Below are 18,736 nucleotides of genomic sequence, written 5' to 3' on the forward strand. Positions count from 1 at the left end.
CTCTCTCTCTCTCTGTCTCTCTCTCTCTCTGTCTCTGTGTCTCTCTCTCTCTCTCTCTCTGTCTCTCTCTCTCTCTGTCTCTGTGTCTCTCTCTCTCTCTCTCTCTGTCTCTCTCTCTCTCTGTCTCTCTCTGTCTCTCTCTCTTTCTCTCTGTCTCTCTCTCTCAGTGATGGGTCAGGCAGAAGTGGAACGTATATCCTGATAGACATGGTGCTCAATAAAATGGCTAAAGGTGGGTGTTCACTCAGTCATTCACACACACACACACACACGCGCGCACAAGAGCCATGTTGCCATGACAACAGCAAAGCCCCCGTCTCTACCCGAAGGTCTTACTGTGCTTCAGTTGGCCGAGAGAGCTCAGTGAACGAAAGAGAGGCTCCTACGATGAACCATTTCTCTCCTGATGGGAGTGGTCTCTGTCAGGAGAACAGTGCCCCCCATCTCCAGGCTATGAGGGGTCACTGAATGGTTTGATGAGGTGATGAAAATGATGTAAATCATTATCTGTGGCCTTCACAGGCTCCACATCTCAACCCAACTGACCACATGGACCAACCAGTCAGAGTGTTATTAAAATGAGGGGTCAGGATGCTGATTTTCAGAAGTCTCTCCGTATATCCACACACACACACAAGAAAGTGGCTCTATATAGAAACATGAACAGTCAAAGAACCATTTGCATGCTTAACGGGTTCTTTACATGGTGAAAAGGTTCTTCAGATTGGCAGAGAATATGCTGTACAACACCAAAAAGGCTTCGACTACTGTTTCAAGCTTTCCATCAAAAGCAGCAGAAATAGCAGCACCAATTTTTGGTGCTATATAGAACCATTTTCAAAAACATTCTATATATATTTGCATATACAACTCACTCTCCATCCATCTTCAGAAGCACTTTGCCATGCAAAGAAACAATTTAAGCATGCAAAGGGTTCTCTGAGTGTCATTCTTCACTAAATAACGCTTGAAAAACCATCTGTTTTAAAGAGTGTATGTCAGAAATTTTTCAAAACAAACATTTATAAAATGTAGAAATAAGGACTAGATTAAGCTGGATTGGCTTTACGGAAAATTCCCGATCTGAAGGGACGCAAATGCAGTAAAAGGAATAAAATGCAGGTGTTTTAGTGCAGTAACCTGGCTTCACAAAGACATCCAGCTGTTTTAAGAGTGCAATAAACATGTCATTAAATATCTGTTTGAAATATCGTTCAGGTCTAAACATCTAATCCAACTCTTTCTACCGATTTCTACCGATATGATTCTGATATTATTGTGCATCAGAATAGCAACGTTTACATGCAGCCTAATAATCCGTTAATAATTTGACTAATAGCTCAATCGGAATAGAATACGTCCATGTAAACGCCTCAGTCGGAATAGTCTAATCTGACTGAGGCCATTTAGAATACAATTTCTATCTGATGGAACGAGGTGGGTAATCCAGTGAATAATTTGTTAAATAGAAGAATAATATCCGTGTAAACGTCTGTATCCGATTACATTCCCTATCGGAAAGTTTAAGTCCGTTCTGCTTGTGCGTCGCGTCACAGTGAGAGTTTATACCGTTCAACACGGCGGAGCAGAAACTGGTCTGCAGAGGAGACGAAGTTCATGCTCTGATCTTTAAAAGACGGCGGTGGGACGGACGTCCAGCTTATGCGTCTCAGAGCACGACGTCTTCCTCTCGGCCTTCTTTAATAAGGACATGTGAAGGACGTTTTCCTGAGTCTGACGTCATTTTAAAGCAGTTAAAAACACAATCACTGCTCACTGCTGCTCATCTCACTCTGACTGGACCTCACATGATGCTGGTTGTCATGGTAACGTTTACTCTAAGCGCTACTCCATGCATGCGCGTCATTTTGCATCGGATTACTTGTAGCGAGCATGTAAATAAAGATTTTCCATCAGGTTGTTGAATAGAGTGAGAATAAACACCTCGGTCTGAATCTGTAATCGGAATGTGTTCAATCGGATAACCAAAAATCTCTGCATGTAAACACAGCCAGTGTCAGGTTTCTTCTGGAACATTGTTTTCACACACAATTCACACTCGGGTTGCCTTTTATCCGTTGAGGTCATTGGGCCGTTGACTCTCCGTAAGGTCATCGGCTCTGTTTGTATTCAGTGGAAAGTGTCCAAGTGTCCAGTTTTCTTTCCCAGGCTACTATAGACCCCTCAATGCCCCCATACCCAACCTTTACCCCCCTTAAATCACCCCCCAAATACCCCATTGATACCTCCTCAAACCTCCATCCTCCTTTTCTTTTCTCTTTTTGAGAAAGTGAGGGTCCTAGGTTGCCCAGTTTTCACACACAGCCATGATCAAAGCCTCCGAAACTCTCAGCCTGCACAGCTCTCCCTCCTCCGTCCCACTCTCTCTCCACTTCTCTCTCCATTTTTCTTCTTCCTTACTATTTTTTCCCATCCCTCAAATGCCCCCCTGTCGCATTTTCTCCCCCTGCCCTTTCCTTCATCTTCACCAATGAATTGTAAATTACTCAAGAATGTCATTTTACTTCCAGAGCCTTTTCTTGTTCGAGATTATTTGTCTCCCTCCCTCCTTCCCTCTCTCTTTTACTCTCTCCTTCTCTCCTTCCCTCCTAAACTTAAGAATTCTGCACTTCTTAAGACATGAAAGTGTTGGAGTACTTTTTGAGACGGGGACCCCAGCTGCACTCGCTTTCTTTCAAAACGCTTCACTCTCTGTCTCTCCTGCTCCCTCAACCTCTCTCTCTCCCTCTTTCTTCGTGTCTCTCTGAGGAGTAGGGGGGTCTTTCTTTTCTTTAAGAAAAGTGAGTGAATGGAGAATGAGAGCTTGTTAGGCCTCTCTACCCTGAGTGTGTGTTGAATTTCCTTCGTTCGCGCTTAATGGAACTCCGCGTCCAGCCACGCTGAATTCTTCAACGATTAACCATTTCAACTCAAGCCGGTGTTACACCATCCACCTCTACCCCGATTTTAGCCCTGGTTCTCAGTCTGGCCGAGTCTGAGCTGGTCAGCTCTGGCTGTCAGTACTCAGTAACATCCCCTTTGGCAGATATCAGCTAGAGTCTTTCTATTCCTCTATTCTAGTCTTTCTTGGAATTCCCACCCACTCTTCTTTGCTTCTAGTTCTGCAGTATTCTTGGGCCGTCTTAGAAGCACAGCATGTTTAAGATCTACCCACAGATTTCCAGTGATGTTCAGGTCAGGGGACGGTGAGGGTCACTCCAGAAGCTTCCGCTTGCATCTCTTGAAGTGCTGGCCTGTTGGAGAAGCCAGCCTTTTTTTTAGCTTCAATTTCTTCACTGACTGTGTCACATTTGCCTCCAGATTCATCCAAAGCCATTCTTCTGTCTGCTTGTGCAACGTTCTCTGTCACTGGCTTCTACACACTCAAAGCATAATTGATCCACCCCCATGTTTAACAGTTGACACGGGGTTCTTTACATCAAATGCTGCTCCTTAGTTGACTTTTATGATGAGGTTGCAGGTAAAGTTTCCTTCTGATGACTCTTCCAGCTAGAAACACTGCACAGTACAATAATGCATCTTTGCTGTCATATGGGGGTTTTGATTTGCATTTGGACAGTGCAAATTGGGAGCTGGAAGTGCTTTATCTTTTATAATATTGTCATCATAGCTTAGCTTCATGCTCAGATCCTTGGCCATTAGAGAAGCCTAGAGAACGTATTACACTTAACTGACTAATTACGTTCTGAGACTTTACAAAGGAGGTCCAACACCTCAATTGCTGTTTCCTTTTAACATGTGAAGAATAAAAATAGCTAAGTAGAAAATAAAAAAAACATTTAATAAAATATGTAATTTGTTCAGGGGTCCCCAAACCTTTCCATGCACATTAAAGATTGAGATCAGTAAAGCTGTTTTATTTACAGTAGGGCTGTAAAACTATTACTATGATTATTCATGATTAACCACATTATTTTGTCTGGTTAACTGTGATTAATCATATTTGTCCTCAAATTTGAACCAAAAATAAAGATTTTTTTTTCCTATTAGAAAATTTTGTTATAGGTATATAAGTTCACATAAGCTTTATCAGAATGCATTTGTTTAGTTTCAGTAATTCAATAACATTGAATTCACATGAACATAATAATCCAGTTTTGAGTTTTCATCACCGACATCCAGTGAGAGCAACAGTGGCTGCATGTTCCTACCTATGAAACTCTATACACACACACACACACACACACACACACACACACATATATATATATATATATACACACACAGTCAATTGTTCAACTCCCCCATAAGTCTCCTCTGTAGTCTCTCACACTCTTTCAAACAGCTCGAAGATTCTTGCTACAGTGCTGGCTATCAAGGGGAACTGGAGTTTTTTACTTTTCTGTTGCTTTTATTAGTTAGCTGCTCATTAATTATCCATAGTTCTTCCACGAGCACGACCCAGCATAGTCTGCAGCAAGTGCTAAGGGTATCACTTTCAGAGGCATTTATAACCTGTATTTGAGGTACAAGAGGCCTACTATTATGTTAAATAATCATAGCAATAAACAGCGACTGACTTCAGCCTGCATTAATACAGATAGTCAATCTAGGAAAATAATGCAATAATGGCATAGAAAGTAGTGCTTGTAATAATTCACTGTGATGATACATTATTAACATGTTTTTAAAGCCCTTCTTTGGAGCAGCCACATTAAGAGGTTCAAGCTAATTTCAACTTTTTAAGTAGGAACTAAGCTAAAAAGAAAGCAAACTCAAAAAGAACAAGCAAAAGAAAAGCCACCCACGCCTACGCATCCTGAACAATAAGCTGCAGCCCATACGGCTTACAAAAGAGGAAAAGTGGATATATAATGATATAATGAGCATAATCTCTTTCTCAGCATAGCTCTTACACAGCGGCAGTCAATACGCCAAGCCTTATGAACACAAAGGAGCACACACTGAAGAAACAGGCCGTGTCTGGAAACGTGTGATGCCTCTTACTTCCCTCTGACTTTTTGCAGATTTCCACATCTGTACTTGAGTTAATATCACATTCTTTCTGTCTTTTTTGATGCAGTCTTCATCATCTACACTAGCGTCCTGCCACATCAATCATTTAAAGCTGCATTACTGTACGGAGAGAATGGGAGAGCGTGAGAAAGAGACTGATATATACATGTAGACTGATTTAGGCCCAATCCCATTTCTTCTTTTAACCCCTACCGCTTGTTTTCAAGTGTCACCCTAACCCCTTGGAACTGAGTTACAAGGGGTGGTGTCTGAAATCTTCCTCTATGAAATGAGGACCTCAGATAAAAGAGCATCACTTCATTAACAGCTACCAGCGCTGCTCTGTAGACGACCCTGCCCGTCTGCAGGGACAGCAGAGGAGGGTGAAGTTCAGCTCCTCACTGCTGGGCTTTAGTTACATTCAGGGCATCATACGCCTTCAAAAAGGAGGTGGAAATCAAGTCAAGTCAAGTGCTGGAGCCTGTCCCAGCTGGGCAGAAGGCAGGATACACCCTGGACAGGTCACCAGACCATCGCAGGGCAGTAAACACTAATTACTAATCATAAAAATAAACAATAATTGTAGAAATTATTTACTATCAGCCACCTCTAATTCTTCAGTGATAAGAAGCTCAAGTCAGATATTCACCAGATTCTTGTTCGAATTTTCCCGTTCCACCTTAAATGGTGCAGCAGTCACATTCCGGCGCTTCAGGCGTCAGAACTGCTGGACTGTTTAAGGTGGAACGGGAAAGTTAGCTGGCTAGCTACTGAGACGTCAGTGGTTATCGTCATTTTTTAACAGAGACAATTTTCACATCTGTGGGGCTCCTTGGTCGCTTGTGTTCCTCTATCCAGTTTTTCTTTTTTCTCATATCACTCCGTTTGGAGACTCTGAAAAACCTGTTCGGACGTCCATGTCGCCCCAACACTTCGCCCTGGGGCGAGGGGTGAAATGGGATTGGGCCTCTGATCAGTCTAAATCCAGGATTTGTTTTGCAGGTGCAAAGGAGATTGATATTGCTGCAACACTGGAACACCTGAGGGATCAGCGAGCGGGCATGGTGAATACCAAGGTAAGTCTAATCACCTGGTCTGGACTGACCTCATCTGGCAACACTTGACTTCGCCTGACCGCACTCGACCAAACTTGACCTCACCTGGCTTCACCTGGCTTCACCTGACCTCATCTGACAACACCTGACCACACCTGACATCTGGCTTCACATGGCTTTGCCTGGCTGCACCTGACCACAACTCACTTTACCTAGAATAGTTAGCTCAGTGCTAACATACTATTAGAAATCCCGTAGGGGCTCTAGCAGAAATTAGCACCATTATATATCAGTATATATACTTCTTCTTGTTTTTGATATTTATGCCTTGGACTGAAGGCCTGTCTCCAAAATTCATGGCGTGCCATGAATTGAGCCTTTAAAAAAATTCCAAGTCAAACTGGATTGCTTTGAAATGGTTTGTTGTACAGAAACCTACAGACTCAGATGTCTTTACAGTGGTGGTGATGGGAACCAGGGGTCACCATGACTACAACACAGATATAGCCATTTTATTTACCATCCAGGACCACCAGAGGACCTACACGAGTCTTCTGAGTTTGGTATGGAATGTTGATGATGGTGGAGGTACTAGTGTGTGTGTGTTTCACACCAAACCGCTCTGAAAGAGTTAAGAAGGAAGAAGAATTTGTTTCTTAGTGCACTTTTTCCACACCAAATTTAAGATTTTTTTGTTTTATATCTTCATTCTTCAGTTTGCATTTTAACCACTTAATTATGCAGAAACTTTGTGTTTCACTTTAATTTGAGGGAGCGATATGGGTCATGCAGTAAGTAGCCCTGTTGATTGTAGTGATGCCCTACAGCACTTTGTCAAAGAAACTTCTGAGGTTTGCGTTCACGGCCATGAGAAACCTATGAGACTCTAGGCCGTGAGGCAGCTACGAGCTGGCGTGATGTTAATTGGTGGATCTAAGCCTCCATTGCTTGGTAGCCTCATAGTGCCAGTTCAAAACTTCAGAAACCAAGGCTTGGCTCATCAGCTACATTTGGGGTGAGGAGGACGATTGTGTAAATTCAATATTTTGTCAAAGAGTTCTCCGAAAGGAGCGAACGCTAATTGCACAAGAATCTTTCCACTCCGGTAGCTCTCAGAATAAAGAACACTGGGTGCTTCATTAAATGCAGCACTGAGAGATGAAGCAATCATACACATACACACTCACACACCCCTGTAATTAAACCAGCCCCCTACACAGCAATAACAAAGCCCACCACTGTAATTAAGCCTGTGTGATCAATCTATAATTTAAAGTCAAGTAATCAATACAACACTGCTCTGAAAATTAGGTTCCAATTGATTTTGGTTTCCTTGGCGAATATACTTTACGCATATGAGCGCTGCTACGAGGGGAGCAACATTTTAAACGACATCGTGTCTGAGAGATCCTGAGGAATTACCACATCGACTGATAACAGCCACAGAGGTTTTTGTGTGAGCTCCCCTTTTATGTTCTCATAAAGTTTGAGCAAGTCTAGGCAGGCCTGGTGGAGCCAGACCTGGAACGGAGCCTGTAGGGAACATTGTCTGTTGACACTGGAGGACATTGCTTTTCTTGGATGGGACCCATTCATGGAACTAACTATCTTTAGCAGCAGGTCATTTTTTTTGGTACTATGTGTTGAAATATTGGTTTATTTTATCCTTTGTGATTGTTGCAGCTGCAGCAGTCAAACAGTGTTAGTGATACTGCTGAGACCTCCCGATTGGCTACACTAACACTTCATGAAAAACTGGGAAAACCTTGCTCATGCATGTGTCAACAGTGAAGTGTCCGTCTGTCTGTCAGGGAGGTACATTGTCCAGTAAATAAACATGATACTGTATATGCATTAATCTTATGCTATTGGTTGGCTTGGATATAAAGTAGTACATACGATTAATCCCAATGCTTCCCAACTGAGAATATTCCAAACACAATCCACAAACTGCAAATATCCCTAACCCCAAATATAATGCTATTCCCAAACACAATTCTAACTCCAAATGCAGTACTAATCCCAAACACAGTCCTAAACCCAACATATGACAGGCTACTAATGCCAAACTCCTGACCCCAAATATAGTACCAATTCCAAAATCCGCCAAAACAACATAATCCCAAATATAGCCAATTCCAAATACAGTTCTGACCCCAAATACTATACTAAACATAGTCCTAACTGCATATGTAGTACTAATCCCAAACATAGCCCTAACTCCAAAGGTATTACTCATCCCAGACACAATCATAACTCCCAATGTGAACTAATCCCAGACACAGTCTTAACCCCAAATGTAATTCCAATCCCAGACCCAGTCCTGACCCCAAATACAATAGTATTCCCAATCACATTTACAACTCCAAATGTAGTACTAATCCAAAACACAGTCCTAAATCCAACAGTCTACTAAAGCCCTGACCACAAATATAATGCCAATCCCAAATAAAATTCCAACCCCCAAAACAGTACTAATCCCACATATAGAGTGGGATATACAGTTCTGACCCCAAATACCATGTCAAACATCCCAAGCATAGCCCTAACTCCAAATGTATCGCTAATCCCAGACACAATCAGAATTCAAAATATAATACTAATCCCAGGCACAGTCTTAACCCCAAATACAATACTAATCCCATACAGGTTTACCCCAAAATCCAGCGTCTACCACAAGCACAGATAGTACTAAAGTCTTAATGTCAAATATAGTACTCATCCCAAACTTAAGTGTCGCCCAAATATAGTACTAATCCCAAACTCTATTCTAACTAAACATTGTACTACTCCCAGTCTTAATCCAAAATGCAGTACAAATCACAAAAAATGTCATATTTCAACATATATTCAGTATAATACTAGTCATAGGCACAGTCCTAACCCCAAATATAATATAATACTAATCCCAGACACAGTCTTAAACCCAAATACAATACTAATCCCAAAATATAGTACAAATCTCAAACTCTGTCCCAATCCTGAATATAGTGCCCTAATCCTAACAGCAGCCCTAAATCCAAATACACAAACACAGCCTTGACTTTGTCCCTATACTCCCTTAAAAAATGAAATGATTGCGGTTCTATGGAGAGACGTTTACTTGGTGTAGAACCCTTACTTTACTTGGAGGTTCTTTTCAATTTCAAAGGGTTCTTCACACACAAAAATGTTCTTAAAAGAGTCGTCCACTGAAAGGTTCTTTAGGGGAACAAAGCTGGTTCTTCTGCGGCGTCACTTAAAATAGCTCTATCCGGCACCTTGATTTTCCGAGTGTAGAGTGATTCCCTGATGGAGAGGAGGAGGAGGAGGTGCTTCTGGAGGAAGCGCGCATCACCCAGCCCGCGTCCAGACATGCAGCCGAGCTTTCAAGCGTCTCGAAGTGCGGGTGCTAAAAAGCCTTGGCGGAGACGTCAATTACAGCGTGCTCTTTGGTCAAATTAGCGGTCAGCGCAGCCGTGTCAGACTCATCTTCTGAAAGACTGCAGGGTAATAGTCTGTTTTACAGACACACTGGCTCTAATTAGAGGCAGACGCTGGGGCTGAGTGTGTGGCTTTGTTTAAGTGTATGCACATAATTGTGGTTTGAGCGATGGGAGATCAGTCCAGTTAAACCGAATAGGTAAATAGGAGCTCTAACACCACACAAATTGGACCAACACCGCGTTGCACACCATTTGTATGTATTTATTTATTTATTTGTGGTTTGTGTTTGGGTCTGTAATGAGACCAATATAAATACAGCGGCGTCCAATTTGAACTTTAAATAAGACATTTAAACCCAATTTGTTTGTGTTGCCCATGCGTTCTGTTTATTTCAGTATCTCTTTCTGTTAAACTGCAAGCATGTCATCTAGATTGGGAATCAGCAGAAGGAGCTGCTTTGAGGAGCTACCCATGGCGCCCCCTGGTGTTCTGAGATGCAGAATTTTCCATATTGTTGAAATTGTGGGCATAGTAGGATCTCATGATTTCAGACATAAAGGAATTTGCATTAACAGGCGTAAAAAGTTGCAGACAGTGGATTGAGGTTTTATTCAGCAGTTATTAATCCTGTATTAATTACAGTCTGAGCATCTAAACCTGGATTAATCACAGTCTGAGTATCTAAACCTGGATTAATCACAGTCTGAGTATCTAAACCTGGTTTAATCACAGTCTGAGCATCTAAACCTGGATTAATCACAGTCTGAGTATCTAAACCTAGATTAATCACAGTCTGAGTATCTAAACCTGGATTAATCACAGTCTGAGTATCTAAACCTGTATTAATTACAGTCTGAGTATCTAAACCTGGATTAATTACAGTCTGAGTATCTGAAACTGGATTAATCACAGTCTGAGCATCTAAACCTGGATTAATTACAGTCTGAGTATCTAAACCTGGATTAATCACAGTTTGAGTATCTAAACCTGGATTAATCACAGTCTGAGTATCTAAACCTGGATTAATTACAGTCTGAGTGTCTAAACCTGGATAAATCACAGTCTGAGTATCTAAACCTGGATTAATCACAGTCTGAGCATCTAAACCTGGATTAATCACAGTCTGAGTATCTAAACCTGGATTAATTACAGTCTGAGTGTCTAAACCTGGATTAATCACAGTCTGAGTATCTAAACCTGGATTAATTACAGAGTATCTAAACCTGGATTAATTACAGTCTGAGTGTCTAAATCTGGATTAATCACAGTCTGAGTATCTAAACCTGGATTAATCACAGTCTGAGTATCTAAACCTGGATTAATTACAGTCTGAGTGTCTAAACCTGGATTAATCACAGTCTGAGTATCTAAACCTGGATTAATCACAGTCTGAGTATCTAAACCTGGATTACTCACAGCCTGAGTATCTAAATCTGGATTAATCACAGTCTGAGTATCTAAACCTGGATGGATTACAGTCTGAGTATCTAAACCTGGATTAATCACAGTCTGAGTATCTAAACCTGGATTAATTACAGTCTGAGTATCTAAACCTGGATTAATCACAGTCTGAGTATCTAAACCTGGATTAATCACAGTCTGAGTATCTAAACCTGGATTAATTACAGTCTGAGTATCTAAACCTGGATTAATCACAGTCTGAGTATCTAAACCTGGATTAATTACAGTCTGAGTGTCTAAACCTGGATTAATCACAGTCTGAGTATCTAAAACTGGATTAATCACAGTCTGAGCATCTAAACCTGGATTAATCACAGTTTGAGTATCTAAACCTGGATTAATCACAGTTTGAGTATCTAAACCTGGATTAATCACAGTTTGAGTATCTAAACCTGGATTAATCACAGTTTGAGTATCTAAACCTGGATTACTCACAGTCTGAGCATCTAAACCTGGATTAATCACAGCCTGAGTATCTAAATCTGGATTAATTACAGCCGGAGTGTGTAAACCTGGATTAACAGAGAACGTGCTGTAACAAGAGTTAACTATGTTTATGAGTTTGTCACATTTTATTACAGACCCCAGATTTACGACTTCTTGTTGTCCAACTCTAAACTGAAAAAAAGAGTGTATAATAATATAATATTAATATTAGTGTAATAATAAAGCCACAAAAACAACACATGCTTCATCTTGAAGCATTTTTACTGATCTTTTCTTTTCCGTCTCTGTTATTTTGGCTCCGGATGCTTTTTTTTAATTTATTCATTTTTTTTTTTTTTTTAATTAACCAGTTGCTTTTATTCCCATCACTTAAGCATCTTCTGTTGCTTATTATGTAGAGTCGGCACTGACCATAGCAAAGGAACACAGTTGGATACAGTGGCTATAAATCACCATCTTCCTCCTTATGCCTTAGACATCTACTGCTAGTGCTGCTAAAACTAGTTCCGTGACTAATCAGCCTTTACCTGCTGTGGCTTTCTGTCAGCTCTTATAATAATAAGGCAGTTAAAATTCAGCTTCAAAACGAACGGTTTTTTTTTTATTCTAATAAGGAGGTACTTTACTGTTGACTTAGCTACGGTGAAATAGGCTGTTTGGCTGTCAAGCTCACTACAGCGATGTCTCTGCGACGTAACACTTCCAATCTTGCCCCCTCAACCTGTGACTATAAGCCCCCCAGAATGCAGTTCTGGCATGAACGCTAACTACTGAGAGCACTTGGCACATAATTACTGAATTTCTGGGAGCCCATTTTTTGTCAGCATCCTTCGACCCTCCTGGACAAAGTAGATTTAAGGGCTTTAAATCGTGCAAATACAGACGCAGCCTTCTGCAAACGTGTTGGCTCCGAGTTGGAATGCTTACAGTTTGCATAAACTTCGATATCAAGTCTAAAAAGTAAACGAAGAATGATGAAACCAGCTGGAAATACGGGAAAAAACACACTTTAGCTGGAGATTCCCAGAGAAAGCGGTGTCCTTAAATGCTCATGAGGCTCCGCTGGTTGTTCAAACTTTGCCGTTTGTGTTGGACATTTCGCATTCAGAAGGTGTAGGTCGACTTCACTCGTGTAGATTTGACCATGAATTTGAAATTTCATGCAGGCGTGTGTTTTAGGTCCTGCTTTGTAAAAAAAAAGGAAAGAAAGAAAAAAGGAAAAGAAAGCATCGCATTTCAAACCGCACTCCCACAGTGGCCCGCGGCGGGAAGCTCCACTTTTAGCCGTCGTGTTTGAGGGTCAGTCTTCACATGTGTTGGATGTTCTCAGGAGTGGCCCTCAGGGCAGAGACACATCGTGAGTCACAGCTTAAAACCCACGAACACAAACACCTCGCAAACACCTCGAACGTGCATTTTTAACCCTGGGATGCGTGATGTCTTGCCAGCTGTTGGCGGTTTGCATTAGTGGCGCTCACGTCTGGCACAGATTGAGCTACAAGCCGCCATGAAGGCATAAAACCATTTTCAACGACAAAATAAAATGAAATAACACTGAAAAGGGTCTCCAAGGCTTCTTTGATAAAAGGAATGGTTCTCTTTGGAACCATGAGCTCTGTGTAGAACCATTTCATGCTTAAATGGTTCTTTGCATGGTGAAATCGTTCTTCACATTGGAGAAGGCATTATATATGGTTCTGTATAACACCAAAAAGGGCTCTTCCCTTGTTATGATGGCAAGCTTGTAACAATAACCGAACCATGTTTGGTGCTAGAAAGAGCAAAAAGGAACCATATACAGCACAAAGAACCTCATGTTTCCAAATATAGCATTGTCTTTTCTCCTTCATCTGAAAAACCTGGCAAGGTGGGTCGAGGGGGTGTTTCCAGCTGTCTTGGAGGAGCTCAGATGAACTGCATGATGTAGTTTTCTTCAATCGCAGTGATGGAATATGTCGCTGTTGTTGGAACGGAACCTTGTATCTCCAAAATAGTAACTTTGCAGGAGAAGGAAAAACACTTTACTTTCACTGTAAGTCAATGGAACCAGATTTTTTTCCCAAGTCATTTTGGGCCAGTTTCTTTTGGTCCATTCATCATGAAATTACAATATAATATGACATACAATAAAAAGGGCAACAGGCCCTTTCAAAACAGGCCAAGCTGAAACATTCTGACAGCAGGGATATTTTGATGGAACTTTTAACCAAACCAGAGATGAGTTTTCATGGGTTTTCTTTTTTGTCTGTCAGTGAGCAAATCAACATTGTTAAAAGTGTTTTTATGAGCACGCTTTCATTATAGTTTTATGTATTTATCAGAGATATCAGGCACAAAATTATACGCAGGCTTATACTTACAGGAAAGCAGAAAAGTTTCAATATATTCAGTCTATAGTTGTACTTAAACTTTTGATTGAGATGTACTTAGGAAAAGTATTACTGAGTATAAAGTAACAGGGTGGCACGGTGGCACAGTGGGTGGCACAGTGGGTAGCACTGTCGCCTGGGTTTGATTCCCTGGCCGGATGACAGGGGTCCTTTCTTTGTGGAGTTTGTATGTTCTCCCTGTGTTTCCTCCCCCAGTCCAAAGACGTGCAGTCAGGCCAGTGGACATAAACTTTTATAAACTAAAAAGTGGGTTTAGTCCCAATAAGTACCGAAATAGTACACTTACAAGTATACTACAAATACACTGATATTAGTATACTCACTACACAAAGAATACTTGGGAAATATACTTGAACTTTACTTAAGTTTACATTAAGTAACTTTAAGTATACTTTTTTGTTGGGGTGTTTTTCACAGCAGGAGGTTCTCAGCCCTCCCTTTTCACCCATCATTGCTCCCTAACAGCTCAACACAGAGCTAGAGTGTGCTATATAATCTGACAACAGAGTTATGAGGAAAAAAAATATATTACATTATATTCATTTAAAATATCACAGCCAGCAGATTGGCCACTAGGGGGCCTGAAGAAAGAGGTTAAAGTCTGATAAACATTAAATGTAGCTTGGAGAGTTTTGTACACCATCACACATTTTCTGGGCGCTAACCGGCTGCACTTGGGGGGGCGGAGAGATAATTCTGTGCTTAGTTCACTACAGTTTGTGTCTATATGGTTGTCACTGGAGCCTCTAACCAATCAGAAGTACCGGTCATCAAGTCACCTCAGGTCTTGAGCCAGGTGGAGAGCAGAGGGAAGCTGCGACCTGTGGCACCCCAATTGGGACATCAAAAGAAATGATATAAGCATGTATGCTAAAAGCACTTAAGTGTGGGGTGAATACCATATCTTTGAAATGTAATGTTTATAAAGTGAGAATAAAAACAGGCTAAAATATGGTGAGCGTGTGCTCCTGCGAGTCGCCCTGTAAAGCTGAAATAATCGACGACGGCGTTTGGGAGTTTTTTTACACCAGGTCATACGTCTTTGCATATTCACGTCGCACACAGGCTCAAAAAGAAGCTCCAGCTCGATGTTTAGGCCTCAAATGATCTGAAAATCGACATCATATTGATGAAGATGTGATGACAGCAGTAGATGCTTCACTCACGTCCTCAGAGACGCTCCTTCACCAAGCTTAGACTGAGTTGTCTCTTTCAGTCGTCACATTCATCCCTTTGGGGAAGGGGATTGAAGCACAGCTCACATTACAGAATGTACTTGGCACGCTCCTTGCAATTACACATTCACACCAGAGAGGTCTCCAAATCCCCCAAACCTACGTAGTGCAGCTTTGTGTAGTGTACACAACAGTTTGAGTGTTGGAATGTCTCGCCTTGTTACCAAAGAACATTGACTCTCCATGAGGAATGAGTCACGTGAGCCCACAAATAAGGTTTTGCTCAAACGTGGTCCCGAATGAATATTTCGAATTTGTGCAGCTTTACCTTGTGAACTACATCAGAAATTTCATATAAATTCACTGCAAGATTTTGCTTTCATTTGAGCAAACGGTGACTTCTAAAGGCTAATCCTGCTTTTTTTTCTCTGTTTCTCTCTCTAGGAGCAGTTTGAGTTTGCATTGACTGCAGTGGCGGAGGAGGTCAATGCCATACTCAAAGCACTGCCTCAGTGAAGAAGCTTTTATCCTCTCTCTCTCATTGTGTATATATCCCTCTGTGAATCTGTGACCTGATATTATCTTTGTTATGAACTAATAGAAGTTGTCCCACAACAGAGCTGTAGTGCTGGAGTTAGAAGTTATGAAAATGATGTTGAACATGCTTCCATGACCCGGTGTACTGCAAGTCCTCATTTCAAATCTATATATAGATCAGTATATGGTTATTACTGTATTACTTACAAATGACTATTTAGAATGTTTAATTTTGTAAAAAACAATATAAAGATTGTATCTTATGATGCGGCATGGATGGCAATATACTGTGTATGATATCCAATAGCTGTGCGTATTATATCTGAAATGTATGTAGAGGTTGGAAACACTCGGCTGTAGACCACAAAGTTTTCGAGAGCGAGGAAGAACCTCATAAGAGATGAACCAGTTACTCAAGAGACATGATAGTTTACTGCATCCCCAGTCAAATTCCATGTTTAAGAGGACAAACTTATGAAAATGTTTTGCACACTGTCTATTTTATCAGCTCCACTGACCATGTAGGAGAACTTTCCAGTTCTACAGTTACAGACTGAGGTCCATCTGTTTCTCTGATACTCTGTTACCCTGTTCTTCAGTGGTCAGGACCCCCATGGACCCTTACAGAGCAGGTACTATTTGGGTGGTGGGTCATTCTCAGCACTGCAGTAACATTGGCATGGTGGTGGTGTGTTAGTGTGTGTTGCGCTGGTGCGAGTACACAGACACAGACACAGCAGTGCTGCTGGAGTTTTTAAACACTGCGTCCACTCACTGTCCACTCTATTAGACACTCCTACCTTGTCGGTCCACCTTGTAGATGTAAAGTCAGAGACGACAGCTCATCTGCTGCTGCACAGTTTGTGTTGGTCATCCTCTGGATCTTCATCAGTGGTCACAGGACGCTGTTGGCTGGATATTTTTGGTTCTCAGTCCAATAGGGACACTGGGGTGTTTAAAGCTTCCAGCAGCACTGCTGAGTCTGATCCACTTGTACCAACGCAACACACCACTGCCACGTATGTCAGTGTCAGTGCAGTGCTGAGAATGACCCACCACACAAATAGCACCTGCTCTGTGAGGGTCCATGGGGGTCCTGCCCACTGAAGAACAGGGTAACAGAGTATCAGAGAAACAGATGGAATACAGTCTGTAACTGTAGAACTACAAAGTGCTCCTATATGGTCAGTGGAGCTGATAAAGTGGACACTGAATGCAGATACAAGGAGGTGGTTTTAATGTTATGGCTGATTGAAGTCATGGTCCAACCTCACGAACTGATTAGTAATAGCAGATTTGGTTGAGGACATCAACCATCCCAGCATCCAGGACTTTCCATTGGCTGAGAACTAATGGATCTAGCATTAACCATAATTAGATCTTTCAAATAAACTGGTTCATCGTTTACAGTTCGCAGCTTGGGTTCTCAGCGCCCTGTTCCTCGAGAACCTTTGTGTTCGACATCCTTTCTTTCAGCCTTTATTTATGAAAATCGATCTGTATTTGTGTGAGGTAGATTTGTTCTTTTCTGCGCTATATCACACAGACTACTGCCGCGATCGTGTACATTGACATGACTACATCTAACGAAGAGTTGAGCAATATCAGTGCGATGATAGATTATATTACAATGAACTTGTCTTGTGTTAGAGATCTCAGCAGATGTTATACAGGGATTATTGTGTTATTTCTGTGTTTCCGTGGCCAAGTAATATGCAGATACAGGAAAACGGAAACACAGTATCAGTGTTTGCCAAATTGTATATAATATTTTTGTGTGGATGGTTTAAAGTATACAATAATAAACTTCAAAATGATGGAAAAGGAGTTTCTCATTCCTAAACACACACGAGACACTTTCATCCAGAAAGGATTCCAGGCAAAACAATGCTTCTGTTTGTGCTATTGGTTTTAATTTGATTTGAAAAGCTTCCAGGGCGGCACGGTGGCGTGGTGGGTAGCGCTGTCGTCTCACAGCAAGGAGGGCCTGGGTTCGATTCCCCAGCCGGGTGACCGGGGTCCTCTCTGTGTGGAGTTTGCATGTTCTCCCCGTGTCTGCGTGGGGTTCCGCCGGGTTCTCCGGTTTCCTCCCACAGTCCAAAGACATGCAGTCAGGCCAATTGGACTTTTTTTGAATTATTTGAATTATTGAATTATCCCTGGGTGTGAGTGTCTGTCTGTCTGCCCTGCGATGGACTGGCAACCTGTCCAGGGTGTATCCTGCCTTTCGCCCGAAGACTGCTGGGATAGGCTCCAGCACCCCCCCGCAACCCTGACTGAGAAGCGGCTTAGAAAATGGATGGATGGATGAAAAGCTTCCACCTCAAACGTACATCCATGATCTCGTTTGAACAACGAGTCTGAACAAAGAAACGTTTTTAATTATAAACATAAACATAAATAACAAGCACCAGAAATGAATAACAGTAGTACTTTGTAGTAAAGCTGTTTTGGGAACAGCTGTATTAGACATCTGTGTGATCCACAGTGTGAAGTAATAGCTTTTTGCAGCATTGTGGGTAAATGTTGGCCCATTGTTCTCGGCAAACTGTCATAGGTTCTCCAAGGTCTCAACGGTTCCTCTGATGGACCCAAATTCCGAAATCCTCCATACATTTTCAAAGGGATCCACCTTTTTAAGAAACCAGTATTGAGTTACTTACGCTTGAGGTCATTGTCCTGTAGAAACATCCATCTTCTCCAGTGGATTTCCGTGTAACGTTCCAGTACTGTCTGCGGAGAAGCAGCTCCACATCATGATGCTACCACCCTCATGCTTCACTGTGGGTGTTTTGGGGTCATACAGGCCAGCCTTCTCTCTCCAAACATGACGAGCTGAGATCATCGTTGCTATGATCAGAGAACATCGTTCCAAAAGAGCTCTAATTTGTTCAAATGCTTGAGTGCAAGTCTTGAAAGAGCATCTCTGAGCTTCTGTTTGATCAGTGGAGTTCAGGGCGGGGTGTAGGAGGGTGCAGTTCACCGCTGATCGCTCTCTGTGAATCTGATGTTCTGCTGCTTTCTGGATGTCCTGCAGCTTTTTCAGCAGCAGCTGGCGCCTCTCTTACCTTCCTCAACATCAGGCTGATATTAATCTTGCATGATGCACCTGTGTATGAACTTCCATGAACTCTCCAATAGCATTTCACTGAACCATATCTTCTGACAGGGCTGTTTAAGGTCTTTGCTAGGACTCCATTGGAGTGTTGTTTGATGTTCTCCCTGAGAGCTTTTTCACCTTCACTATGATCCTTACTTGGTATGGAAT

The 18,736-nt window shown here is 41.8% G+C and overlaps 1 protein-coding gene across 1 annotated transcript in view; it reads left to right on the forward strand.

Annotated features, from left to right (window-relative positions):
* Positions 1 to 16,037, forward strand: part of ptprn2 (protein tyrosine phosphatase receptor type N2) — a 460,965-nt gene extending 444,928 nt beyond the window's left edge. Inside the window, exons 22-24 of the mRNA XM_037546545.1 lie at positions 168 to 232; positions 5,980 to 6,053; positions 15,376 to 16,037. Coding sequence (XP_037402442.1) covers positions 168 to 232; positions 5,980 to 6,053; positions 15,376 to 15,447 — 211 coding nt within the window. The 3' untranslated portion in view covers positions 15,448 to 16,037. The remainder of the gene's footprint in view (positions 1 to 167; positions 233 to 5,979; positions 6,054 to 15,375) is intronic.
* Positions 16,038 to 18,736: the final 2,699 nt, after the last annotated feature.

The sequence above is a fragment of the Pygocentrus nattereri genome, chromosome 2 (assembly GCF_015220715.1).
Source record: "Pygocentrus nattereri isolate fPygNat1 chromosome 2, fPygNat1.pri, whole genome shotgun sequence".
NCBI lineage: Eukaryota > Metazoa > Chordata > Actinopteri > Characiformes > Serrasalmidae > Pygocentrus > Pygocentrus nattereri.